Source organism: Larimichthys crocea, chromosome III (assembly GCF_000972845.2).
Source record: "Larimichthys crocea isolate SSNF chromosome III, L_crocea_2.0, whole genome shotgun sequence".
In the NCBI taxonomy this organism is placed as follows: domain Eukaryota; kingdom Metazoa; phylum Chordata; class Actinopteri; family Sciaenidae; genus Larimichthys; species Larimichthys crocea.
The window spans coordinates 46,438,735-46,466,718 of NC_040013.1; the positions used below are offsets into that span (position 1 = coordinate 46,438,735).

Below are 27,984 nucleotides of genomic sequence, written 5' to 3' on the forward strand. Positions count from 1 at the left end.
AAGAAATAACCACTTCGAAGTCAGATTAGAAAGTGCTCCATACATAATTAAGTAAACGATAATGTGACCAGTAAGTTACACTCGTATTAGTGATTTCAGTTTCAGATCAATTCTTTTAGCAAGCACACAGGAACAGCGCAGACATAAAACATTATGAGGTACAGCCATAGAGAAATAAGTTATCATAGTCATCATGACTCGAGGTGATGGATGGTGATTGCACAGCAGCATGTGTGCGGTCAGCCCTGATAATGACACACAACAGAATAAAAGAGATCCCTGCACAGCATGGTATCATCATTCATTTACAGTCACAAGTAGAATCACAAGAGTCCTTGTGAAGTAAATGTGCTTATTACAGTAATTATGGCAGTAGCATTCGTTTAAGCCTTTATTTCTCTTATGACAATTAGAGGAACTACTGCATGGAGTGAGTAAGTGCCCTTGAGCGCCATCAAGTGGAAGTGCTGTGTCAGTGCATTTCACACAGTGTGTGTGTCCTACAGCCTGTTACAGAACCCGCATTTACTGTCAATCTGTCAGGATACAATAATAATAATTATTATTATAATAATTATAATAACAGATTTAAATAGTCTTTTATTCACAAAATGCAGCTCAAAGCGGCTTACTGAAAAAAAAGAGCAGAGAAGTTATACTTGTATTAAAGGTCGTTATATGTGACTCATAAAGAAATCTCATAATGCTCAAGTTCAACGTTTCATGATATAATACATCATTTACCTCAGCGGTGCATTTTGTGTGTTTATAGAACTGCCTTAAAGAACAAAATTAGAACAACAGTATCAGAAAAAGAAACTTCATACAAGTTAAATCCTCAATTCATTGTCACTGCAATATGAGGAATACAGCATAACAACAACATAAATATGAAAAAACAACATCCCCAGTAATACCGTGGAACCCACACATTGTAGTAATAATAGTAGTAGTAGTAGTAGTAGTAAATAATAATGATCTAATTCTCATATTAGTAAAAAGGTTAATATTTCAGGAGATATCATAATACATTGCAGTATATAATGAAATACCTGACAAAGTTGACTTGATGGAGACATTTCAAAGGTACTAATTTTAAATTACAAGTGACTTTGAAAGAAATGTGAAATCTGTGTTCTGTCTCAAAAGTTTTCTTTCCTTAAAACAAGATAGATTTGTCCAAAAGTGAACATAGTCATTATATTTATTTTATTTTAAATATTGCATACTGAGTTTAATCCTCCCACAGGACATCCTCTCTCTGGCTGAAGCAAGGCTGTCTCATACCACCTCTGCAGCTGTGTGCCGGAAGCTATCCTCTATTGGTCGACGGGTGCTCTCCATCGAATCTGTATCAACCTTCCAAGGTCATTTTATCATCTCAGTTTACAGATGTCGCAGTTTGGTCTCTGCTGTGATTTCTCCTGGTACTAATTGCTCTCTTTGTTTTTCCACAGATGGACAGGAAGGCTCCTGGGAGGCGAGATGGCAGCATCCCAAACCCAGATGTCTGCTTAAAAGACTGAGCTCAGATGATAATACCAAAGATCCGTGTGCTGACAGTTCTGTTAAAGCAAATGGTCTGTCCAGGCAGCAGGTATGTGACAGAGTGTAGCTACAACTGATTTTAGGAAGCTGCTGCTCTGGAGAAATAATTTAATATAATTCATTCTCATCACTTTCTGTTATCCACCACCTCATTAAAATCTAGGGCCAGACCTGATCCCCCTGTGCTAATAGTTAATTATGCACTCTTTGCTGAAACAGGGGTTTCCTACTTGGGATATTAAACAATGTCCACCTATTACTTTTGTGATTTGTACAGATTAAGGCAAAAAAACAACATTTCATGGTGATCTCACCATTAGCTCTCAGTCATTATTTCCTACACTATTGCACTGCATCAATGACATTGCTTATACAGGGTTACAGTTTTTCCATTATCTTAACCGTTATCCTTTTTTATGCTCATGACTGTATAATTAAGATTATTTCTGTATTCAGAACAGCTGAAGCAAATGACTGTATACTGAAAAAAGTTCCATCTGCAGGTGTGCGGGGGCTGGGATTCCTCCCTATGGGCAGAGGATATGGACAGCAGTGAAGGAGATGGCATGATCTTGGCAGATGACTTGGACTGCTGGTCCCACAACAGCTCCCCAGTGAGGAGGAGAGCCCAGCAGAGGCTGAACAGAGTGAGGGGTGCTCTTAACCGCTCCTGCTCTGTCCCGGACTCCAACAACCCCCCTTGTCTTTCCCCTCCGACTCACGGAGATATCAGCATACCTGTATCCGATCTCACTGAGATAGGAGCGGATGAACACTTGAGCTGCAAGTCTGTGTGGAGTAGCAGACTTCAAAGACTCAACAGGGGCAAGTCCTGTGAGTCCTACCCACATAGTAGTATCGAGGATTGTGTGTACCAAATGTCACGAGAAAATGAGGATGCTTCAGAGACATTGTGCAGTGGAGAAACAAAGATTCAAGAGTTCTATGAATCTAATAACTGCATCCAGGATTCAACGTCTTCTTGCACTTCTTGTCAGGAGCTGGAAATTGAACAGGATTCTTCTTGGGACCAGAGCTCATTGAACCACAGCCTCTACATTCCTAATAACCACATGACCAAAAGCATGCTGTGCCTCAATGAAGAATCTCAGGATGAGGTTAGCCAGCACCAGATGGCTCTTAAATCTGAACTTCTGAATTTTGCAGTAGCATTTCAGATTGTTTCTCACAGTCATGTCTGGTGCTGTTATGGCCACTAGAGAGTTGGCTTTGTGTGAATAAGAGTCACTGTCAATGAGAAAAAAGAGACATGAAAGAGGTTCTTGGGGTGGTTGAGATGTAGGTCAGTTCAGAAATGGGAATGATAGGATTAGGATTACCTAGATTTCTTTAATATGCTATCTTCTCTAAAATCCTTGAATGATGGAGAGTTATGTAACATTTTTAGAAGGAGTGTTGGTACTCACTTTTATTTTGACCTTTCAAGCTATACATCTGTAACTTATTGCTCCTTTAACCTGTGTTTGTTCTTTATTTTCTAACCAGTGGATCTCTCTAAGAGAGTTACTTTCTCGGTGTGGACGGAGGCTGACAGTCAATGAGCTATGGGCTCTGTGTTACACCTGCCTGTCCTCGCTGCAGACCTACATTGACTTTCCAGGTGATTTCAACCACTTCCTGTATAAAATCAGCACTTAAGTACTTAGTATGAACTGCTTCTGCAAGAACAATTGAGATCCCAACACATAAAGTAAGAGCAAACATGTTATTTTATATGAATGTGTATACTGCACATTTTTATCAGTGCTCATTTTTTTCTGTTCATTTAAGCACCAGCTCTCGTGTTTAATGTTGGGCTTGTGGATGGAACTTTTCAGAAGAAAGAGGGGGAAAAAAGAGATCATGCTATGTGCAGTTTGTTGCCCACATTTTTTTTTCTGTGCAGCTGATTTCTCTCTCTTTTCCATTAGCCTATTTATGCCTGGACACAGTGCATGTCGGCTGCGAGGGAGAAGTACTTTTCTTGAAACCTAAAAACATTGGTAGGTTTACTTAAGTCTAATGTTCTTTTGTGAGCAATTAAGTCCAGCAGTCTTCCACCTTTTAACCTTTAGTTGTTGTTGTTGAGTAGACTCACTGTTTACTGAAGTATATGAGGCAGCAATGTCTGGAGGCTTTTGTTGACTTCAGTGACTCACTTTCTGTGGCTTTTTCAGGATCCAGAGATGAATTTTATCTTGCTCCTGAATATCAAGAACATGGGATTGTGACAGAAAAGGTTTGCCTATCTAAACTGCTTTATTTTTTAAACTAACTTTCACTAATCATTTGTTTGGGGTTTTATCTTTGCCTTTTTTTGTCTTTTTGTGTTTCTGTTCTTCAGGTTTGTGTGTACGGGGTTGCTGCTATTCTCTGGGCTACAGCCAAGTTCAGTTTATCGCCGAATCAAAAACTGGCAATGCCTCGCAAACTGAAGAGACTGCTCCTGGAGATGGCAAAGAGGACGCCCATTGAGAGACCTACCATTGTCATGGCTAAAAAAGTATTATTATCTTTTATTTTAACATTTTCTTTTCCATTGTTCCTTTAATCCAACACTTTAATTTTCTTTTCTCAATGCCAGGGATTAGAATATTATCATCAGGCTCTCTGCCCGACTGGCTGACAGGAAAGCTCATGCTTCCTATGTGGTCGCCTAATACTCAGTTTTCTCCTTTGACTTGTCACAAAGCCCAGCTGCAACTGGCAAATCTCTACTGCAATGGCCTCAATTTGATCTTCTGTCTACCGTTGTAAAATTTCCAATCACTTTTTTTTTATTCCAGTGCTCCAGTGCTAACAGTGTTTCTGTTCTCCCTGTTGGAACTCAGGCACAGCAGCTGGTTTGATTGAATTTGCTAAAAAAAAAAAAAGTAAGTCTACAAACAAATTAAAAAAGAAAAATAAATAAATCTAAATAATAATATAATATTTTTTTACAAAACAAACTTAATGTGTTTCAAACTGAAGCCTGGTGTAAAACACGTTACCAACAGTTTAACAGAAGTCCTCCCACTTTCCTTTCATACTCTGGACTCAGTGTTTTTTAGGGGAACTGCTGATATTTGTACAGAGAAGCCAAGGTAGAGGGATATTGACTTGGTGGTTTGAGCTCTTTTGAGTGCTGTTCAGATACAGTACTCACTTGTTCCAGTTACATTTTTATAGGCCTCCAAGTATTGCACTTCTTGTCGGACAGAGTTCTCAGATATTTCCTATCACTAATTCATTCCTACTGCCAGAACAACCTAGCTGTAGACCTATATGTACCCTGTGATGAAATAGGACATTCTTTGGTAACAAAACAGAAGCCCCTTCTTTGTGTCCTTCACATTTGTAGCCAAAGTATAGCAACATGGCTTTATTGTCATTCGGTCATGTGGTCAACCGTTTTGGTAGCACAACCATTTGGGGTTTATAGTGAGATTTCTAATTGTTGGAGGATTGAATGTCATTGAATGTGATGGAGATATAGTTGATACCTAATTAATGATCCCTGCTGACTTCAGTGATCCCCTGATTTGTTTTCTGTAGAACCACTAAAAGGTACAAAATGTGACTTTTCTTCTAAATGTTGTCAATACCTAATACAGAATGGACAGGTAAACATCCAGGTACCCTGAACCCTGCCCACTCATCTCCTGACTTTTTCTTTAATGCCATTAGTACGTCAACGTTCTAACACTATTTTTTGTATTGCACCAAATGCTAAACATCAGAATGTTAACATTGTTATTGTTGTTGGCATGTGCACAGCCTCACAGAGGTCACATGGCTGTAGACTCATGGTCTTGTTAAATTTGTGAGAAAGGTCCTGCGTGTTAAAACATTTCTATGATTTCAAGGCTTAAAGCTGATGAAGACTTCCACACTGAATGTAAAGTACCATTTATTAAAAAAATAAATAAATTGGATGTAATCATTTGACTTTCCTTTTATATTTCTATTCATTTTCTTCTTTTATGTTCTGTTTTATTTTGAAATGCTGACTTATTATATTTGCCCTGCTGTCTTTTATGTCTTACTCTAAGAAGCACTTTGAATTGCATTTCTTTATATAACACGTTCTCTTTCAATAAAGCCTGATTTGATTTGGCATATCAATGCCGATGTCACAACCTCAGAGAGCAATACGTTTTCAAATAGACATATATTTGTGAAAGGATATCACTTGTAATTTAAGTAGAGAGAATCCAATATATAAAAGTGCTTTGCCATCTTGTGAACGCAGGTGTTGATAATTTACTTTTATTATTATTCTGTCAGTCATTTTGTAAAAGTAGCTGCTTTTTTCAAATACTGGATATTTTATTCTTAATCAAACACTTCAGTTATTTTAGGGCTGAATTATTTTCCAACATCAGTGATGATTGTGTGTAAAGTGCCCTGTATTGTTATCACACTTGTTTTCATGTGGATCTGTTCCAGAGCTGTCGTGACTACTTATCACGTCAAGGGACAAATGCCGAGACTGTCTGGAGCAACCTCATCAGCAGAGTACACCCGGTAAACTCTCACATATATTCATTTGTTTATTTATTGTGTATTATTTAGGCCTCAGTGTCAAAGGAAGTTGTTTGATCATCATCTTAACACCTTAATTTGTCTCATTGAATCTCTCATTGGGATCTCTCTCTCTCTTGTAATGAACCAACTCAATCCTCTTTCAGCCAGCGTCCTGTGATGCAGATAATTTGAGTGCAGCTGAAGCTCATCAAAGCTCATGTGAAGACTCTGCACAAAACAGCAGCGGTAGGACAGCTTAACTTAAGTATGGACGACCCTCATGCAACATGCAGTAGTTTAGCCTGGAATGTATATGATACACTAAATGTGCCAAACAGCAGAGCTAATTTAATTTTGTCTAAAAATACATCTAAATTTATACATCTAACACTGTTGACAGAAGAAGATGGCATGGCTGTCAGCTGGAATCATGCCGTAGTAGCAGCTCTTCCTTACATTTCACACGTTTTGTGTAATTTACCGATATGCATTGCATGAGACAATATCACTGATATTGTATCTGGCGTTGTTGTAACTGTGTGTAGGCTTTGTGCCCATGGCCACTGAGAGCCGACTGGCTCCTGTGCCTGGCCCTGTTCCCCACAGCTATCCAGTTAAGTCCAAGGAACTCCAACTCCCAGAAGCCTTCACCTCCACTGCCACACACTTCACCCCCATTATCCTGACCAATGAAGGGGACTCGGAGGAGGAGGGCCAACACATTGAGGCTGCCATTGAAGGGTAGGATGTTCCAGAAAGTAATATGTATTATCACTTAGTAACAGTGATGCTTTTTTTTTTAAGCATTTTTTCAGGTAAAGGTCATTTCACAGAATTTAAAGGAATAATTTTGCATTTTGGAAATGTGCTTTCCTGCTGAAGGTTTGCTCATCTTAGTGGGTTGACTGGAAACAGTTATACCAACACCTCTAAAGCTCACTAACTGTCAAATTCCACTGGGCCCAGCTGCGACATGTTCTGGCTGTGCCGTGTCAGCCAAAATGACAGGTCAGGGTCTTTTTATTTATGAATAATGAATGAATAAGAATTATGTGCTGGACTATTTTTCCACCAGCTGAATCCAAATATACTGATATGGCTGTTATACGAGTCACTCCGGGGTGTTTTTGTGACCCTCCGAAAAATGAATTCATTGTTTTACAGCCGCTTCTTTAGTAATGACTGCATATGGAAAAAAGTCTTTTGAGCCACTGTGCGTCATGTGATCTTGCAATCTAGTCTGTGACCACTACGCCGCCCAAATTGCCTCACAGCCCAGCTGTGGTTTTGAGAGCTCGACTTCCTGAATTCCCGACTTGTTGCCTGGAAACCTGACGATAACAAGACTCTAGCATATAACCTCCATGAAACCTCAAACTGTTATTTTTACATTTATGGTACAAAATAAACAGACAGATTCATCATCTCAATCTCAGCAATCTAGTATATTTCCCAAACTGCTGAATTATTTCTTTACAGAACAAAATAAAATAAAAAAAATCCTGCACAGCTTTAAAAGGAGAAAATTTAGTAGGGCTTGTTTATTTTACAGGACTGTGGATGGGTTCACAACAAGCAGTGGACAAGTCGGGGAAAGGGACTTTGATTTCACTTCACACTCTGAGTACCCATATCCTACTGAACCCAATCTACACACACAGGAGTTGCCTGTTAATCAGGCAGCCGTGACCACAGCTTCCAGTGACAAGATGCTGGTCAACTCTACTTTCACTCTCCCTGATATTTCCTCTTTTGAAGTCTCTCTTCCTCAGCCATTATCCACAAACCTCAATGGTTGTGGTGTCTTCAACAATTACCTCTTCCGTCAGGATCCCACAACTGGACATCTTTCCTTAGTGCCTGTGCAGGTTAGGGCTCCAGAGTCTCTCCTTGGGTTGGATATAAATCTCTCCCTGGTGCCACAGCCTTTGCAGGGACTAATCACAGTTCCAGAGAACTCTGATGGTCCATCTGTTAACAGTGTGAATGTGCCTGTGAGGCCCGAACCCCAGGATTATAGTCCACCATCACCTTATTTCAAAGGTAGCTCCATAGATTCTGACAGCCCCTTGGAGCACAGCACTCCCATGGCTTACAATGGACAAACCAATCAAGGAACACAAGGTGAGAACCAGTCTCCTTCTGAGTCCATCTCACCTAAAGTCCACCCTGCCCTCCAAGAGGTGATTGACCTGCTCAAAGGAGAGTTTTCACTTGATGGGTATTTGGACAATGGACATGAAGACATCTCCATGGGTATGTATCTTTAGATGACTACAAACATTTGGGTATCATTCATATTTAAAGAGAAAACAGTACCACAGGCCTATGTGTATCCACAAACTTGTAATATTCTCATTCCCTTAACTTTCCTGTTTGGTAATATTTCTAAGTATAATACATTTCAAATTTGGTTCAGTACTTCTAAGAAAATTCCCAAAGAAATATTCACATAATGTACCCCTTTCATTAAATATCCTAAGGGATAATAGTCTGATTTACTTCCAAGGTGGTTTGTAACATACCTCCACAGAACATCTAGAGAATGTTCTGAGAAGGTCCCATTTAAAAAATGTTCATCGGTGTAGGCTCCTTACACTATGTTCTAATCGCCACTGCACATATAGCATACACTGGAGGTTATTTGGCTTCCTAACATACAGTTCTCCTCTCTGATAGCATGTTGAGCCGCCGGGGATGCCCTCAGGTGGAGAGAAAAAGATAAAGCTCTTATCTGATCTCACACTCTCGCTATATCCATTGACGTCAGGATAGCACAAGTGAACTCGACAGCTGCAGTGTTTCAGAGAACAGACAAGCCTTTGTCTAAGAAAGTTTAAAATCTATAACACCGGGTAGCCTATTTACTGCAGGTATTTTTTTTTAATGAAACAACAAAGAAATAACCCACTCCATGAACCTGTCTTGAGTTATTTAGACATATTCATATAGAAAATCGACTTTTTCTCTTTTCCGAGGGGAGTACATCTTCTCTTTGAAGGACCTCCAGTACCACACATTTGCCAGTGTTGTGAAGGAGAGATTCAGTGATCTGTACTGGGAAGAAGACTTACTGGGTGTATTACACTGCCTGGTAAACTACAGCCCATCCACACTGTGAGTAGGACTTCAAACACTTGTGTCCATCTTTCCTTTTAAAATGACCAAAATTGGTTAGATAACAGACGTTTTGTTCTAAATCTGGACCACACAAAGGAAATGTTGTCAAAGTAGCCTGTGGCACAGCTTGTTGCTTTGGTCCGCCGCCTTCTTCAGTTACTGTTTACTTAGTGAAGAGCGCAGGCTGAAATGACTAGCTGTGCCATTTGCTGTACATCCTGCTGAAATGAGACATAAATTGGTGAAAGGGTACAAAGCTTAATGAGCTTAATCCTTGACTAATGAATAATTCGTAATAATCTCCAGGATTTATCATGAATTTATGCTGCTCGCTATTAAGAAATGATGAAGTCACTGTGAGTTTATGTGATTAGTTATCACTTAATGGATCATCAGTCATACATGAATTGACATGCCACCAAATTAGCTGGATTTCTCATAAATAGAAATGGGCATTAGAGAGCCATGGAAAGCATTTGGATGATCCAGCACTCTTTGTTGTAAATGACACATTTACAAGGTAGCTGGAGATTTTATTTTAGATTTTATCACTATATTTATTTTGCTGCAGTGGCACCAAAAAACAGCTTGCAGGTGTCAGTTGACCATTCAGCTGAGGATGGACAGACATACTTAAGCTGACCATTGAGTCATGCAGCAACATGTAGCTGTTTGCATCTCACTTTCACGCATTAAATTATCATGAGTCATGCATTAGTTATGCATCACTTACACTACGTTCTAATCGCCACTGCACATATAGCATACACTGGAGGTTATTTGGCTTCCCAACATACAGTTCTCTTCTCTGATAGCATGTTGAGACTTAAGTGAATCATTTCAGTTGATTCACTTAAGTCTTAAGTGAATCAACTGAAATGATTGGTTGAGCAAGTACAGAAAAATTAAATGGGAATTAATTTTTTTATCAGTCCGCCTGTACCTGACACTTCCTGTACAGTCCTTTCAAAACAGTGCCAGTGCTCAGGGATTGATTTTTTTTTTTTCACACCACATTTTCACATAAGCTCAGTCAGCGCACTCTTTGCTTGTACTGTAGCAGTCCAGATTTGCATGCAGGGAGTGATTCTAAATAGTCACAGGCTTCTCAACAACACACTACAATAGCACCATTTTGCTGCAGTTCCAGTATCATATCTTCACACATTAAAATGGGAAAATCATCCACAGCACAGTTTAGATTTTGAATTAGATGGTTATTTATTTATTTTTTTTGTACATTAGTTTTTAGTCTTCAAAATAAATTACTCTCTTTTAGGGCCTGGGTTGTCCAATCAGTACAATGATCCTCCATTATGAGTTGAAGAGATTATCTGTGGTGTCATAATAATTACCCCAGTTTAAAAAAGGAGATCTTGTTAAACAATGAAAGAGCCAGTGTTCTGTCTAAACTGTGATTTTTAATTTATTCCTATGAGGGTTCTGCAAAAGAGGCACACAGAACAGACAGTCCTCAGTGAGCATGACCTCCGATCACACACATACACAACATTCAAATGAATATTCATACAACATGCACTTCATACATAAACTTCAGCCTGTAGCTTAAATGGTCTCTATGGTAACAGCTTTGCAGCATGTTTGTTAGCGCTGCAGAGACTGTAGCAACATTAAAGATACATGTCAAGCCTCTTCTGCATTGTTACTGATCCGCTCGTCTTGAGTGCATGCATGAATAGATGAATGAGGGCAACAAACTCCATGCTTTGCACTTGTCTCCTCATTTACATGTAAGCTGGAGACGAGCAAAGGGTCCAGCCTGTCAGTTCTCACAGACGTCTTTTTATCCAGGCGTTGCCATGCTCTTATGCTGAGGGCGATATGTGGAGAGACCCTTTAATCTGCTGTGGTGGGGAGACATCACAGCTTTGCAGAGAGATAGACACTCTTCCTCTGGCAGTGGGCTTGTTCACAGGCCATAGCTGTGGAAGGTTATTCTTCCACTCTTCCAGGTCCTTTGAAGGGATAGAGGGAGGACCGTAGCCTTTCTACTGGGACATGGTCCATTCAAACTCTGACATGTACTGCAGTGTACAGTGTCCTGTGCAGGCGCAATTAAATTTTATGGATTGATTGGTGTGATGTGAAAGTGCATCTGATCTGATTAAGATGTGAGCAACACGTTTACACAAGTGCTAATTGTCACTAGCTTTGAACGCACTCTGTGTGTTTTCTCTTTCCTAATGCGCCTCCTGCAGTGGCTCTAATGAGCAGACTCCATCAAAGGCTGTGAAAAGGGCAACTCTTACCCAACCCTTGATAGCCACTGTCTGGGGAGAGAAGAGGGAAGTTTGCCTGCATGGTTGTCTTGACCTGAATGGAAACATTCACACGTCCAGTCCTGCTGCTGTGGATCCTTGGAAAGGAACTGAAGCTCAGTCCTGTTGTGGAAAAAATGAGACTGCGCTCGAGGATTTTGAGTTAAGATCAGAGGAGAGTCAACACCGTCTTTGTCAAGGTAGGAGATGGACTTGGAAACTCATGGGGAAGTATCTGTTGGGAGTACAAGTTTGGATCCTGTTTAAAGTTTATAAAATGCACTGATTTGTTCGTTGTAGAGCAGATATTTCCAGATATTTACCTAAGCAGAAATGGCTGGAACAATATAAAAATACTCCACACTACCAATAGCAGAAATGGCTGGAACAATATAAAAATACTCCACACTACCAATACTCTACAGGTCTTTTACTGAAAATTAAAATCAATTAAAATTAAATCAAATTAAAATCAGCATTGTTGTTAAAATATACTTAAACGTACTTCTAGGACCTTTTAAATGGTTATGAAACAGTCGCTGTTTAGTACTGATGCCTCCATATGACCTAAAAACAAGACCATAAGAGGAGAAGAGTATAGTTAGTATAGTATAGTTATTCTTAATGTCTGCCACTGGTTCCAGTTTCCCCTCAACATCAATGACACAAACCGTGGAAACACTACCACTTTTGTCTACCAATTTTTTGTTGGGGCTTTAAGTAAAAATGCAGAATAATGTCCCCTGTTACACTGTTTTATACAACGCTATTATTAGTTATATATGTAGTTAGAATCTGCTCTGTACTTATATTTTGCAAGTTGGTCATATGTTTTGTATTTCAATCTGTAAAATAGTAGTAAAAAGTAAAATACATATATTTTTCTCTGGGTTACAGTTGAGTTTTTCCATTTCATGATGCTTTCTACTTCCACTGACGTAAAAAAAATCTTACATTACGTAAAAAAAATCTTGCATTAAATTTAAATTTGTACTTTTTCAAAGAAACTGTCTACTTCTCATGTACTCTACCTAAATATAATAATTACAAGGATTTGCCTTTTGAAGTAGGTTCAACAGTGGTTTCATCTTTGAAGAAATACTATTGAACCTCAAACCAACCATCTGTGATGTTTTGATATATTTCACTTTATTTGGCTGCAGACTAAAGTCACGAGGACTGTGACTGGCTGCTGGATGCTGTTCTTAAGATTGCAGCACATTCATATGAGTCCAAGGCATGCTAGCAAACTCTGAAGATTTTTTCTCCCCTGGAATTTATTTCTGACCAATAACATTCACAAGCACACACACACACCATTGCATCTGCATTTGTTGTGCTATTAAAATATGCTGGACATGGGGTCTTTCAAACGGGCTCTTACAAGATACTTGAGATGAAAAGGTAGTGACAGAAGAAGAAGTTGAGCTTGAATTGCCTTAAAGCTCTTCTGTTAAACAGTGGATGCATTGTGCAGCCATGATAAGGTTAACAACAAATACCCCGAATGCCACCCTTGGGTCTCTCTTTGTGTTTTTTTCAAGTTTGTTTTTTTTTGCTCTCCATGTGATTCAGTCACTCTCTTTCTCTAATCATGCCCCTCTCTCTCCCTCTCTCTCTCTCCACCGTCCCTGTTTACAGGTCGAGGCGTGAGCATTGACGGTTCGGACACAGGGGTCATGGAGGGAGGGGATCATTCAGCAGGGGGCAGCGATGAAAGCCCCTCTGAAGCCGAGTTTCTGTCTGGGAGAGAGGAAGGCCTGGCGCAAGCCCACTACGGACAGATGAGCCCTGACTGCTCGGTGGACATGGAGGATAGTGATTCTCTGGTGTCAGAGCGACTCCTCTTGCCTGGATCCAGAGCAGAGGAACCGGGCCTCAGCTTCAGCCCAGCTTGGGCCTTAGCCTTCTTTGGAGAAGATTGTTTTAGTCCAGAGGTGATCCAATATGCAATGAATCTGGGACAGCATACAGGATCTCCATGTCTGGATGTGAAAATGCAGGTGGGTAGATCTGTGAAGCTTACTGCCAGTGAGTCATATCTGACCTTAAGCGTATGTGTTTGAACAAACAGCAGACAGCATGAAGAGACTGATTTATTTATCACATTCTATTACACTCACATGATGTACGTGTTTTTTATGCAAAGCATGTTGTAGTAGTAGGAGGGAGAGTTGAATATATTAAATCAAAAGCTGAGATTCTATCATGGAGAGGATGCTTTTTAAAAGAAAGACAGAAACAGTTTTTATCATAAAAAAGCTTCTTTGTATTATTCAAATTATTATATTCTTCTGTATCTTTACTTTATGTTTATGAACTGCAGATTGAAAATGCTATGTTGTGATTTCATTTCCGTTCTTCATGCATTTCATTTACATGCTGTTTTACATTCAAGTGCTTATTGAATGCAGCTTCAGTTCCTAGTTTCATTCAGCACTTCATCTGGTCTGCTTTTACAAATAAGTGCAGGATTTGTCAATATTTGTAATAAAGTGGGGAATAGTCAGGGTTTAAATAGCAGGGGTATAACAAATAATTATTTTCATTAGCGATTAATTTGCAGATTATTTTTGTTTGGTCTATACAATGTTAGAAAATAGTGAAAATGTTCCATCCCAGCTTCTCAAAGTCCAGAACATCCAGAATGTCAGCCCAGAACTCAAAGATATTATATAAGATATAGATATAGAGATATATGATATCTCCATATTTGGGAGGCTCAAAACAACATTTTGTTTAAAACTTTAACGATTAATCGATCTTCAAAATACTCACAGTGCTCCTTTTTTCTGTCTGTCGACTAATCGCTGCAGCTCTTCTAAATAGGTCAAGAACCTGTGGGGGGGACTTAAGATAATTGGCATATTATTCTCTCCAAACTGGATCTGAATATTAATATGTTGAACTTAGCCCCTGGCAGAGGAAGTTATTATAATTTGTAAAAGAATATTAATGAACAGTTCTTTGTGTTTGCACACTTTGATGGCACCACTGCTCCTTCAGAAGGTTTGTGCAACAGCTAATAACACACCTTAAGAGCCGTGCTGCTGCAACTTCTCTCTCATTTCACTTCAAAAGAGCTTTTGCTTTCTGTTGCCACGGTGAAGAGAGCAAAAAAGAAACAAAGCGCTGCTCCACACACACTGGAAACACCAGAAGGCTTGTTTCAGTAAAAGGCATGTGGTGTTATTTTGGGCCTTTTGTATGATTTTGTGTGATTTCCCTTGAACAGGAACTGCAGCAGCAGCTGATAATTGAAACAAGGAATCTGAAGAAAACGAGAAATTTCTACCAGAAGCTGATTCAACAAGAGCGGAAAAACAAAGGTTGGATAGCTATTTTATAACTCTGCTATTACAAGCAAATTACGATGTAGGGTCCAATGTGATCTATAAAACAGTGTATGTATGCCAAAGGTTCTGAGAGCAAACTGATGCTGTCCAAACTCAAGGCCCAGTTTGAAGAACTCAGGTCCAAAGTGGTCTTCTTGGATGGCGTGAAGAAATACCTTGAGGTACTCACAAAGCTCTTCAATTCCCCAAACTGCTATTTCTCATTCATTTCCTCAGAGCTTCTATGCTTTGATATGACTTCTTGAATTTTGCAGATTCTGAGTGTGGACCAGTGGGGTTTAGAGGTTTCATTACTGCCTTCTTTGGCTGTCTGTGGACCGGGCTCTCTGGATCTTCAATCCTCTGAGGACCCATCTGTTCTGAGCTTTGGCACCAGCAAAGGGAAGACTACTCTGCAAGCTGGGTCTCCTCTGGGCCTCATGGCTTACCTCTACGCCAGGTATTATTGAGGAGGCTTTAAGTTAGAAATGTGCAACCCATTGCTTTTTCTCTATTTGTTTGTGTTTTTTTGTTGTGTAGTCCATGTGATCACTTTTCTGTTTAACCTCCCTAATGCTTTTGATCTGTCCAACAAAAGGTTCTCTCAAAGTCTCAGGTCAGAAAATCACCAAATTACAGCAATACACTGAAGAAGACCCATGACATATTTTTGTATTTGGTTAGTTACCTTTACAGCAATACATTGCTGGTATCTGTGATGTTTTTTAGCCATACTAACAGCAACTGAATTATCTCATCTACTATTTGACAGATTGCCACATGTGACATTTTGTACAGATATAGTCAACAGAGGATGAATCCTACTCACTTTGGTGATCCGCTGACTTTTCAGCTGTATCTTCATGCTACCCGCATTGTTCAATATGTTTATGACCAAATACCTTCAAAATAAATGGCGTTCAGCCGTTCAGTGCCATCCAATTAGCAACTGTTAGCGTGCTTACACACTAAACTAAGACGGTGGACATGGTGGACGTTATTCTAATATGACCATGTCATTGAGAGCAACTGTGTTAGCATGCTGATATTAGCATTTAGCTCAAAGCACAGTACAGCTTCACAGAGCTGCTACACTGCTAAGTTTTTTGTATATATTTTTTACTATATAATGCTTGTATTGTATATAATACAATGCTTTTGAACTTTGTTCTACGCATGTGGCTCTCACTTCCGTTCACTCATACTAAAGAAATAAATCTTGTTATATCTTTATCTCAAATATATTTTTAATTTTTAGAAAAAGACTCATCCTCTGTAGTTTTTTGCAACTGTTACTTAAATAGGAGCACTTGGTTGGGACTATTTGCAACTGCGGATTAATATACATTTCCTCTATAGTGAGTGTGTGTTCGTGGTAACGAAGGAACATGTCAACTAGTGCAACATGTAGCTAACTGATGTGCTTTTAACAATTTTTGGACAACAATAAAGGTTAATGGCATGTCTGTATCAGGAGAAGCTACCAGGCTTTTGATATAATTTGATGATATGAATATAGAAAAATACAGAATGTTGCCATCCCTATTATCCCTATTATTATATAAGCAAGAGAAAGCGAGAGAGTACTGTTGTACTAACATCAGGACAACCACAGGCTTTATTATGTGTTTTATTAACTTTTGAATCCAAGTCACACGTTCAGCCTTATATGCACTTCAGCTGCTTCTTCATACCAAGTTAATCCAGCTATGCAGTTTAGCTTCTGGATTCTAGTGTATTTTGCATCATTCATCCTCTCTTCATTTTTCCAAGTATTCATACTCCTTCTACACTTAATTTCTGCTCATTCAACACTTCCAGTTACCTATTAAAACTAAACAAACTTTAAAATGCTTTAATACATTTTAATACACATGTTAATACAGTTTTATTCAGCTTTTAAATCCCATTCAGACTAATACGACCACTTTCCAATTTCCCAGCTCTTCATATTTCTTCATCTGCTTCTACATAAATTAAAGTCAGCAATGCAGTTTAGTACTGAGCCGTTATGCAGACTTCTTCAGCTGCTTCTTCATACAAAGTCAAGCCAGCTGAGCAGTTTAGCTCCCAGCCATGAGTTAAGCAACCCTATTTAGCTCCCAGCTTATACAATATTTTACATCGTTCATCCCTTTCCCAGTATTCAAACTATTCATTCTTCATCTTTTAGAAACCCCATTCAAGCTGAAAATGTTCCACGTCTTTCTATTATGAATTTTATTCAACTTTTAAATCCCATTCATACTAATTTGTCCCTTCTAACTCTTCATACTCCTTCAACTGCTTCTACATACAACATAAAGCCAGCTGTAGAGATTAGCTCCTAGCTGTAATTTATAGTCTTTCAGCTGCTTCTCAATACAATTAAAGTCTGTGACTAGGAGTGTGATGAAAATACTTAAAGCTTCATATTTCTAGTGATTGAAGACACTCTCCATACTGTTACTATTCAGCTTAATGTACAGTATTGTACATTTAGGTTGTAACTTATCTGTCCAACACTGAAATTCTGAAGTCTGTCACATGCTCTCTGTTTAGACTAGTTGTGTCCATAAGTCTTTATTGAATTTCATTAATATATGAAATGACCATCTCTAATTCTGATATAAACTGTAAACAATGGCACTATCACTGCTGCATTTAAGTCTAACATTAAGCTTCTGATTTGTATCTGTTGCCATGGGAAACAGGACTAACAATTAGAGAAACTGGGACACAGTCTACAAATGTTTTAGCCTCAAGCTGAAGCTGTTTTATTTCTAAAGGCATTGATATTGAGGATTTCAGTCTATAAATACTAATAATAAATACTCACATTATGTTAAAGTATACCAATATTATTTTGTAAAGCATGATAATCACTGCAATCATAATTTTAACCAATCATAATAATTTCTCATTGGCTAGATTCTAAAACATTTATACCACTTGTGTATATACTTGCTGCATGTGATTCTGAAATCAAACCTATGCCCCTGAACATACAAGATCTTCATGAATTCCCATTTGTCTGGCAGCTCAGATTTGCGAGAACTCACTGAAAGTGTTTCAGGGCACATAGCGAGGATACCCCGGGCACATCTCCTTTATTACTTCTCCCACGTGGTCTGAGAATGCTTGAACAGCCCACCGGGACATGATCACATTAAATTTTATTGAGCAGACACATGCAAATACATCAACTTCATTAAATATGCTGACCTGCTGTAGTACTACATACGAAAACTGTAAGACAGAGAATTAGTTGGCCAGAATAAGTTTACTATGTTCCTTCATTTGCAGTAAATGTTTAATAATACATTTCATTGAATAGTGTTATTAAACTGCATTTCTGAATGATTGTCACTGAATGTTCCTTTCTGTCTCAGACGTGGTGCTGTGGAGGGCTACATCCAGCAGTTCCTGTATACCTTTCGTTTCCTCTGCACTCCTGAGCAGTTACTGCAGTTCATAATGGATAAATTCATCAGTGCTGCAAGGTACTGTACTTCTAGTAGCTCAGTATGCTAAGACAACTCATCTCCAGTCTCCAGCCCAGCCTCTCCTGTAAACTACAAAAAGCAATTCATAATAGCACACAGATGATGAACATCTTACACTGATTGCATGACGATCATGAGTTTGTTTTCCACACCAGACAAGGTCCAGACATGTCAGGAGACAGCGAAAAGATCTTCCATCGCAGTTTGGATGTGCTCCATTACTGGATAACAGACTGTAGACAGGTGGACTTCACACCTAAGTCCAGCCTTGTGGATACTGTAGAGAACTTCCTTAATACTGAGGTGAGCACAAAAACATACATCTTGCTGTGCACTTTACTGAGATAACTAATCAGTACAGTAACATATGATACTTTACCCTGGAATGTTCTGTGCAGCTCTTGAAGGTAGCTGTTTCTGTTTTTTTCTACCTACACAACTCATTATTCATTATAATCAACCTCTCTGCTCCTGTGTGTTCACATTTTATAGGTGAAAAGACCCTCAAACACTAGCTATTTAGAACAGCAAAAGTCAAATATTTTGAAGAATATACACCACTAGAATGTATTTTCAAAAGATGAATCATAGTAAAAGACATCAACTAAAACATGTATTTTCTGTCATTTGCAGTTTAAGCTGCAGTTGCTCACTTACCGTCTTGGACTTTGTTTTGAATCTGTTTTCATACAGGTGATTCCTGTAGACAGCCGGGGGGAGGCACTTCTTGTTGCTCTTCACAGCCCCCCGTCTCCGACTTCAAGCCAAGGAAGAGGAAGTCTGATCAGCTTTGAGGAGGAAGATGATTCTGCGTGTGTGCACTCATCTACGGAGGATCTTGGGAGAAAGGTCAGTATAATGTTGTGAAAAGTTATCAATGCTGTGTTTGGATTTTGTGAATACTTTAAGTTTTCTAAGGTGGTCAGCTACAATAGTGTAACTGTGTTCATTTTGCAGTTTGATGCCGCGTAGAGCAAACAGGTTCTGTCCTTTTACTTCTCTTGGGGACAACAAACGTGCAAACTTTACTGCCAAAATTCACACAGACAGCTACATTTAGTCACTGCACTTTATGCAAAATCTATCTGTTTTTTATTTGGAGCCTATGTTGCTGCCTGACTTTCTCGTGATAAGCGAACTGTTTTTTAGATATAAATCTTATTTATTGATTGCACTGTCTCGCTGCCGTTAAAGAGCACCCTGTGTGAAATACTAAACAGCATTCTTTACTTTATTACTGTACTGTCAGTGTGTTTGGATAATTCAGAGCATGTATCCTCTCTCGTCACATCTTTTTCTCAAACTTTTTAGTGGAGGTTTTCGAGGGTAGTGGAGCCTTCTGCCTCGCTGCCTAAAGAGAAGGCCTTCTCCATCGCAGCTGCCTTGCCTATGCCTTGCTACGGCTCCATGTTGGATGACCTGTCCAACGTCTGCCTGCACAGTGAGGAGCGACTTCCCTTCAGCCAGAATGAATACAGCGCACAGCACATAGCCCAACAGCTCACCCTCCTGCAGCAGGTACACACACACTCTCCACAGTCCACTCCCCATCTTGCACTCAAGTTGTTGTGGTCTGATTTTACCACTAGAGGGAGACATGCATTTATGAATGACCCAGATTAACACAGTCAAGTCGTCTAATACTGGAGTTACGCCTTTTATAAAACAGGAAATGTTCCAAGGATGTCACCCAGTTCATTTCCTCAACTCCAGAATACAAGGAGTCAGGGACAAAGTCTTCACCCCAAACAAGTGAGTGTAATGTTCCAGCTTGTTTATTTATGTTACATACATATGTACAGAGTCTGCTGTACCTACACTACACTTTCTCTCTTTGTGCACAGTGTGTAGTGCGACACAGATGAAAGATTTCTGCATATGAGTCATTCTTCACCGTCAGATACAATCTTTACACAATCCATTTTATTAACACGCTTCAACTGATAGTTCGACTTCTTTCAGTGCTTACATACAAGAGGACAATGACAGCGCTTACAAGGCTTAAACTTAAATAGACACTTCAGCCGCTTTCAGTCCTTTCATTTCAACTCCCGTTCACAGTCTCAGATACAATCTTAACACAATCCATTTTATTCTTAAGCAAATTTCTGCCTGCAAAATGAATAATGCTGAACTGGCTAATGTTTTTTTTTTTAACAAGAAATGTTAACAACAGTTAAATAACAACTGTACAAAATAGAAAAATAATAAAAAAGAAGCCTCACATTTGATAAGCCTAACCAATCCAGCATTTTTACTTAATATATAACTAAATACAATACATCACTTATCAGTGTTTCTGGTAATTGATTTTCTGTTAATTAACTAATGTATTTCTTTTTGTGTCATTCCCAGTATTCATTTTTCGACATCTGCATTTCCCTCCTCCAGGAATGTGTCTCAGCATATCCCGTCAGCAGAGGGCAGCAGTCTGCTTGTATGTGAGGGGACGGCATCAGGCAGCTACCTGCAGCAGCTGCTCACATATGCTGAAGGTGTCTCTAACTGGATCTCTGCTGAAATAGTCATCTGTGACTCCGTCAAGGTGAGAGAAGGCATAACTGATCAAAATGTAACAGGGTCAGCCGGGGCAAAAAAATACAGGCAGCCATTGCTGTCACAGTCCGGATGTCGACTCTCATGTCAGTCACATATGTGCTTTTTGTTGCATCCTGTGGTTGAATGGTTTATACAGACAGTTAGGAATGACGACATATAACCTGAAACAGTTCTTCATTGAACGTTCTTCGCAAGCTGTCCTACAAAACTCATTACCATCATTACCAGAACCCCTTCCATCCACCACATCACTCCTGTCCTGCAACAGCTCCACTGGCTCCCGGTCAAATCCCGCATCAATTACAAAATCCTTGCTCACATTCAAAGCCATCCATAATCTTGTACCACCATATCTCTCAGATCTTCTCCTCATTGTGCTCCTCCTCGCTCCCTCAGATCTTTCTCCTCTATTCACCTGACTGTCCCCTCCGCCCGTCTCACCACCATGGGGAGCAGAGTTTTCAGCCACTCTGCTCCCCAGCTCTGGAATTCAAGTCCGCACTCAAAACCCACCTGTTTAAAATAGCCTTTTCCATCTGACTGATTCAGTTGCATTGTCCTATTTTATCCTGTTTTTAATGTTGTATTCTTGTCATTTGGTATACTTTAATGGTTCTTTTTGTTAGTTTTTGTTATTTGCTGTCTACTTTTATTTATTGTAAGGTGTCCTTGGGTGACAGAAAGGCGCCTATGAAATAAAACGTATTATCATTATTATTATTATTATTATTATTAAAACGCCACTTTTTGGGTGCTACTTTTCAGTCAAACTTTAAAAATGTTCAGCTCTCTTACAACATCTATTCAGAAGAGATCTTGATTCTGACATGACAGCTCAATTACTCCAGCAGTGTGCTTGAGCTTAAAGTGTCAACTGATGTCATCATTTTCATTTCAGCTGACGTTTCATCTGCTTTCTCCTCTTACTCTTTAAATGACAGTTTAACTGCTCTCATCTTCCACAGTTCAACTACTTTCAGTGCTAATACAAGCTGGCACTTCAGATGTTTTCACCTCTTACATTATATTGAGACTAAATCAGGCATAGCAGCACTTTGCTGCAGGGTGTAGTGCTATGGGCGTGTTTGTTTTTCGAAATCAAGCTTTCCTGCAAATCCCTCTTCTCATTCATGCTCCATGTCGCTCGATCACCGCAGTCCAGACTCAGATGTCGAAGCTGGATACATGACATAAACCAAGCAAGGACACAACTGGGAGAGTAGCATAGTCTAGCCCATCAGCTCCGCCTGGATATTGCCTGGTTTCAACAATATTTCAGGCTGACTGTGGAGCAGTTTGACCGGTCGATGGCCAGATTGGCCATCACAGCGTGACATCGGATTGTGTTTTATCCTAAAATTGATTCCGTTTCAACCTCTACACTGCAGGTCGCTGCTTCTTTTTTTTTTTCAACCCGCTCCCTTCTGTCTGTTTAATTTCTATCTGTTTATTGTATTTTTTTTGTTAGTTTTTTGCCTTATCTACTTTTTTTCTAATTCTGTAGTGTATGCTACACTTTCCTCTGCTGCTGTAACAAGTAAATCTCCCCGTGGTGGGAAGAATAAAGTATATCTAATTTAATGGACCTTTACTCTTTGGATGACAGTTCAACTTCTTTCAGTGCTTACATACAACAAGTGGACAAACTGAACTAGGCACATGTTTTGCTTTCAGTCCTTTAATTTCAACAACTCCTGTTCAGAATCTCAGATGCAGCTGCAGTTTTAAGACATTTTCACAATGTTTGCACCTGTGCCAGGATAACTGAGCCCACGGTGCACAATGTATTGATAGCCCTGACTGCATATAGTATTTTCCTATATTTCCATTGGACGTGCTTCATTATGCAGCCTCCTGTAGACGAGCAGACCACTGTAACATTTGCATTTTGCCTTGTTTAGCTTTTTTCTCACTGCAAGCTCTCCTCTCTTATAGACACAAGTTGGTTTGCTGACCAAGTATCTGTGGATTGGAAAACACTGCTACGAATCAAGGAACTTTGCCACAGCTATGCAGGTCCTCGGAGGTCTGGAGAACATGATTGTCAGGCAATTACCAGTAAGGCTGCATCTCATAAATTCCTCCTCACACAAGTTCTGAGTTTCTGTAATAAGTCAGGCTCCCTTTCGGCTAAATGTTTTCTTCAGCTGTGATAGAATTGGGTGGCGTTTAATTAGTTTCTGAATGATAAATTAGCATTAATGCATTCAAATAATATGTAGAAAAAGTGAGCGCAGTGGGGAGGAATGTAGCCCATGAAGGAGTCATTTAGAACTTCCATCTGAAGGCAGGTTATATGACTCTTGTGTTGCATTGAAGATATAAGAGTATAATTAGTCTTCATTTTAGAACTACTAAATAAAAATTCCTCCTTTCTTGCCAACAGGCTTGGAAACATCTGTCTTCCAAGGTGTGTGAGATCCTGGAGGAGCTACGAGCCGTGCAGGTGTGTGTGTGTGTGTGTGTGTGTGTGTGTGTGTGGGTGTGTTTGAGCAAGCACGTACGTATGTTGTTTGTAACTGAAGGCTAGGCTGGTTACATATTGTGGAACTGGGCTGCAGGGCAAATAAATCAATATGAAAACAGCTTCAAGCTACTCCTGTGTACTGATGGCTTACAGCTGGCTCTGCTTCTGAGAGTTACCCTCAAAAGAACCTGATGCATCAAACATTATGCACCACTCTCTTACCAACTTTGCTATTTGGCTGTAATGAAGAGGAAACGAGTGTATGCTCCCTTGGTTTTGAAATGTAAAGAGGTTAAATTTGTTGAAAATCCTCTAAGAGTCTTTCAATCATATCACACCACTACATTGGACATGCTTATTACGGATCCATGCACCTGAGACTTTGGCTTAATTGGAAATTTTCTAATCCAGTAAAAACTCATTTATTTACTTTGCGGATAACTTGTTCTCCCCTCAGGTGTTTCTAAAGAGTGACGACCTGTGTCTGATGGGGGGAGAACACACAAGGAGGAGGCCCACCCTGCCGTCAGAACACATCCTGGCCATGCACGTCCAACAACTGGAGATCGGAGCGTTCACACTCACGACTGGAGCTTACAAGTGGACCAAGCTCAGGTGAGGGGGAAATCCGGATCATTAGTCTGCTATAAATTCCTCAGAGCTTGCAACACACAGACGTCCACATTTATGAGGTATTCACATGATCTGACACGACCACATGACGACTACTGAGATATCTGATTAAAAAATTATCTTTAGCGCTGTCTCCAGTGATGTTATCTTTACAGACTTATTCTGTGAGCTCAGCTCACTGTTTCCATCATGAAAGATTTCTCGACCATTGATGCTTAATGAAGCAAGTGTGCCGATGTTAACGTTGATGTTATTTGCATTCTTACGGTAGTCCCTCTGATCTGGCTGCTAACAAGACAAGTTGTCAAAAATCTGTGACTTTGATTCTGACAGAGGGAAGAAAAAAATGAGTCAACTCACTTCTGTCAACTAATTATTGATTTGTGCATCAAAGTTATGAATTCTGAACAGGACTTTTAAAAAATGATCAGTAAACTAGATTATTTTGATGGTTTCTTAGTTGGACTTCCAATTATACTTTGAATAATGTGTATTATTACCATAATTTTGAATTTTGCTCAACATTTTCTTGCAAACTCATTTTCATACCGTCAAATGTCTGTAAGAGGTTCAATAAATCAGATATAAACAACATCTGTCCAGTTTTCTGGACTTTATCATGTATTATCATAAATATAACATCATCATTACAAATAATGGAAGAAGCCCTGTGTAGTGTAACAGTCTAATGGCATTAAAAACCAAATGAGTCTCCACCGTGTCCACTATCACCACACTCAGACATTATGATATCATACATACACAAATACCAATGCATTCTGGCCAATCACAACTTTTAGTGAATAATATGACAGCTAATCAAGTACTAATAGCAATTTAACACTTATAAGACAGCCAGGAAAAACAAGTTTCTTGTTGCCTTCCGAATGTGTCCCCCAGCACTGCATGTTATGTTATGTTATGTTATGTTATGTTATGTTATGTCATGTCATGCCATGTCATGTCATGTCATGTCATGTCATGTCATGTTATGTTATGTTATGTTATGTTTTGTTATGTTATGTTATGTTGTTATGTCATGTCATGTCATGTCATGTCATGTCATGTCATGTCATGTTATGTTATGTTATGTTATGTTATGTTATGTTATCTTATCTTATCTTATCTTATCTTATCTTATCTTATCTTATGAGTAGACAGGAAATAAAAGAGAAGCACTCCAGTGTCGCAGAGAGACACTTAAACAAATCCATGATGCGCCCAAGTGCCCCGGCCCCTCCCTTCCACTAACATTACAACCATCATTTTACTGCATGCTGGAATTTCATTAGGTGTGATATTGATGAAATATGCATACAGCCCAGTGAAATGAGCCTGATATCTATCCTTGCAGTGACACAGTTTATTAACAGTTAGTGTCATTAACTGATAATTAGCTCTCCTCCCACATCCCAAGTATTCATCTATGACAAAGTCGGCCAACTCGCTATGAGGACGCATTTCCCTGTGTCCTTCTCCTTCACTCCAATATGGCTGACCAGATGCTGAGGTCACAGCAAGTGGCGGTTGGATGGTAATGGCACAGCTGTTGAATTTAGGTTGTTGGTAGGGGTGCCAGTGTTGCACCAGATGGCGCCTGTGGGATGGGGTTTGATTGGAAAAGAGGTTTCGGGCCAGATGATGAGAGGCGACTGGCTGCATCCAGATGCCGAGGTCAGGAGATCTAGCAGGGAGAGGCAGAGACACAGCTGGTTACTGTGGACCCAGGGTTATCCCCGCTCTCTCCAAATTAGGTCACAGACAGAGCTGATGATGCTGATAGGAGGAAAAGGAGGTATAACGTGCGCCTAGATAAAAATTCTTTTCATGATTTCTCTTTTCCTTTTGTTCCCATTTCATGTTGCTCCGTCCTCTCATCCATTCTGTCCTTGGCTAAAGGAGCATAGCAAAGGTTGTGAGTCAGGTCCACGCCTTCCAGGAGGCTGTATTCCCCTACAGCCCCGACAGAGAACTTCAGGCCTACCTTCGACGCCGAATTGCCCGGCTTGCCACCTCTGACATCCACCTCTTGGCTGCTGGCAACGATGCCAACTTCCAGCAGTCCAGCGAGCGACAAACACGAAGGATTCAGGACACTCTGAAGAGGGTTAAGGCCACTTTCCAGTGAGTCCTGCCCCAGTCACAACCCAGAGTGAGACACCACCACCAGGTGAACACCCCGTGTCCGAGTCCAGACTGAGAATCCATGCGTAAAACTGCAACACACAGCTGCCTCTGCTGTAGTGGCAGTAGAGCCCTGTGGACTGGAAAACATTTTCTGCTGTTGTATGTTCACTATTTGTCTAAAGAGGCCCCTTAACTTAAGTCAATAATATCAGTTCAGACTTTATTTGTCATTTACAGTCTTAAGATTACAGTCTTGCTGATTACATGTCGATTCTACCACAAATCCGTTTTTAGCATTTTTCTTCCTAAAGGAGAAGTAGTGTTTGTAATTTGCAGTGATTCTTCCTCAGCTCACACAGTATACTGATATTTTGAAATCATTATTTGTGATTTGACCCTGTAATTTAGCTGTTAAGGCCTCTTTATAGTCATATGTTAATTGAACAAGGCAGCAATGCATCATTTGTGTTCAACATCAAGGCTGGATTAACAGCATGGCAAAATGGGCAGCTGCACCAGAGCTCTAGACCCCTAGGGGCCACCAAAAGTCACAGGTTCCTTGTGTAGCTTGCTGTTATCTTTTATCTGGAAATGTGCACCACAATATGAGCACAATATCAGCTGTGGAATCAGTTGGTCCACCACATTGGTCCAGACTGAAATGTCTCAACGTCTGCAACTATTGCATGGATCGCCATGACGTTTTGTACATGAATATTCCGGTTCATGTTCCCAAGAGGATGAATCCTATTCATATTGATGTCCTTTAGTGCCACCATGAGATTCACATTTGTGGTTTTCAATGAAATGTCTCAACAACTTTTGGATGAATTGCCATGAATTTTGTATCAGATGATCATGTCAAGACATGATAAACATTTAAATATGAGGATAAAAGCATGTTGTGTTAAGAAATACTTTTAATACCATTATTCCAGATGATGCTGTGCTTAGAAAGTGCATATCCCTGAAGAAAATTATATTTATTTTATTTTATTTATATTTAATCATAGCAAACCTGGGAAATAATGTCATTCCAGTGGAGGAGTAGTGTGCACCATGCACAGAAAGGAGGTGGAATGGGGGGGTAAGTAGGCACACAGCAGTTTATTTATAACCCGAGCCCCCCAGCAGGTTAATCCAGCCATGTCAAACGTTCAAATAACACCCATTTGATGTTGCTGAAATGTGTTTGACTCCTAGTAAACGAGACAAAGTAATGCATTAAATTTACCGAACTGTTTGTTGATCATATACTTTGCTTAAACTACGACACGTAGCTTCTCTGTGTTTACCAATTAGGAGTTCACCAAATGAGTTTCATATGACTAGATTGGTAAATGAATATCTCATATTAATCCAATTTAAAGAGCACAACGTGAAATAATTACATTCGTTATCAATAGTGTGCCGTGAAGAGAAAAAGCTAGATGAGCTTACTGCCATGACAATACCTTACCATTACACAGAAAATGATAGAACATAATGAGGTGTCAGTGTGCAAAATGTTATTTGAGGAATGATGTTCAGTCAGTGTCTATTTTTCTATTTCCCTGCCCGCTCGCTCTCTCCCATGGACTTCTGCCGTGAAACACACCGTGGAGATGGAATGTGACGTGCTATGAAGATTTGCTTAATTTAGCCAAATAAATTAGATTTTGTAAGCCCTGTCTTGCCGAGGCGTATTATTTTCAGACAATATCCGTGCTACACTGGCTGTGTGGCAGGTTACAGCACTGTTAACATCTGTCAGGAGATGTGGTGGGAGGAGCTGAGGCTGGTCTTCCTCTCCTCCTGTGGGGATTTAAAGTGGATGGTAATGACTTCACAGTGAAATTAGTGTGCTTTCTGCCATTTCCTCCTCTTAATTAACACCAGAGGATTTGCTGTGGTATAATGGTGCCATCGTATTTTAAGCCTTTTGC

At 39.7% G+C, this 27,984-nt stretch overlaps 1 protein-coding gene across 3 annotated transcripts in view; it reads left to right on the forward strand.

Annotated features, from left to right (window-relative positions):
• The window catches only part of kndc1 (kinase non-catalytic C-lobe domain containing 1), a 40,336-nt gene extending 12,352 nt beyond the window's left edge, over positions 1-27,984 (forward strand). The window contains exons 5-31 of one of the 3 annotated variants that reach the window (XM_027278401.1): positions 1,250-1,367; positions 1,458-1,597; positions 2,052-2,666; positions 3,055-3,169; positions 3,480-3,551; positions 3,726-3,787; positions 3,893-4,051; positions 5,977-6,054; positions 6,219-6,300; positions 6,600-6,795; positions 7,607-8,310; positions 9,033-9,171; positions 11,394-11,653; positions 13,095-13,456; positions 14,689-14,782; positions 14,873-14,970; positions 15,064-15,248; positions 18,160-18,270; positions 18,429-18,576; positions 18,967-19,122; positions 19,585-19,791; positions 19,943-20,025; positions 20,629-20,818; positions 22,768-22,890; positions 23,219-23,278; positions 23,757-23,914; positions 25,832-27,984. In XM_027278401.1, coding sequence (XP_027134202.1) covers positions 1,250-1,367; positions 1,458-1,597; positions 2,052-2,666; positions 3,055-3,169; positions 3,480-3,551; positions 3,726-3,787; positions 3,893-4,051; positions 5,977-6,054; positions 6,219-6,300; positions 6,600-6,795; positions 7,607-8,310; positions 9,033-9,171; positions 11,394-11,653; positions 13,095-13,456; positions 14,689-14,782; positions 14,873-14,970; positions 15,064-15,248; positions 18,160-18,270; positions 18,429-18,576; positions 18,967-19,122; positions 19,585-19,791; positions 19,943-20,025; positions 20,629-20,818; positions 22,768-22,890; positions 23,219-23,278; positions 23,757-23,914; positions 25,832-26,060 — 4,944 coding nt within the window. In that variant the 3' untranslated portion in view covers positions 26,061-27,984. Of the gene's footprint in view, positions 1-1,249; positions 1,368-1,457; positions 1,598-2,051; positions 2,667-3,054; positions 3,170-3,479; positions 3,552-3,725; positions 3,788-3,892; positions 4,052-5,976; positions 6,055-6,218; positions 6,301-6,599; positions 6,796-7,606; positions 8,311-9,032; positions 9,172-11,393; positions 11,654-13,094; positions 13,457-14,688; positions 14,783-14,872; positions 14,971-15,063; positions 15,249-18,159; positions 18,271-18,428; positions 18,577-18,966; positions 19,123-19,584; positions 19,792-19,942; positions 20,026-20,628; positions 20,819-22,767; positions 22,891-23,218; positions 23,279-23,756; positions 23,915-25,831 lie in introns of those variants that run through there. The other 2 variants (XM_027278402.1, XR_003462331.1) reach the window with 2 other exon arrangements.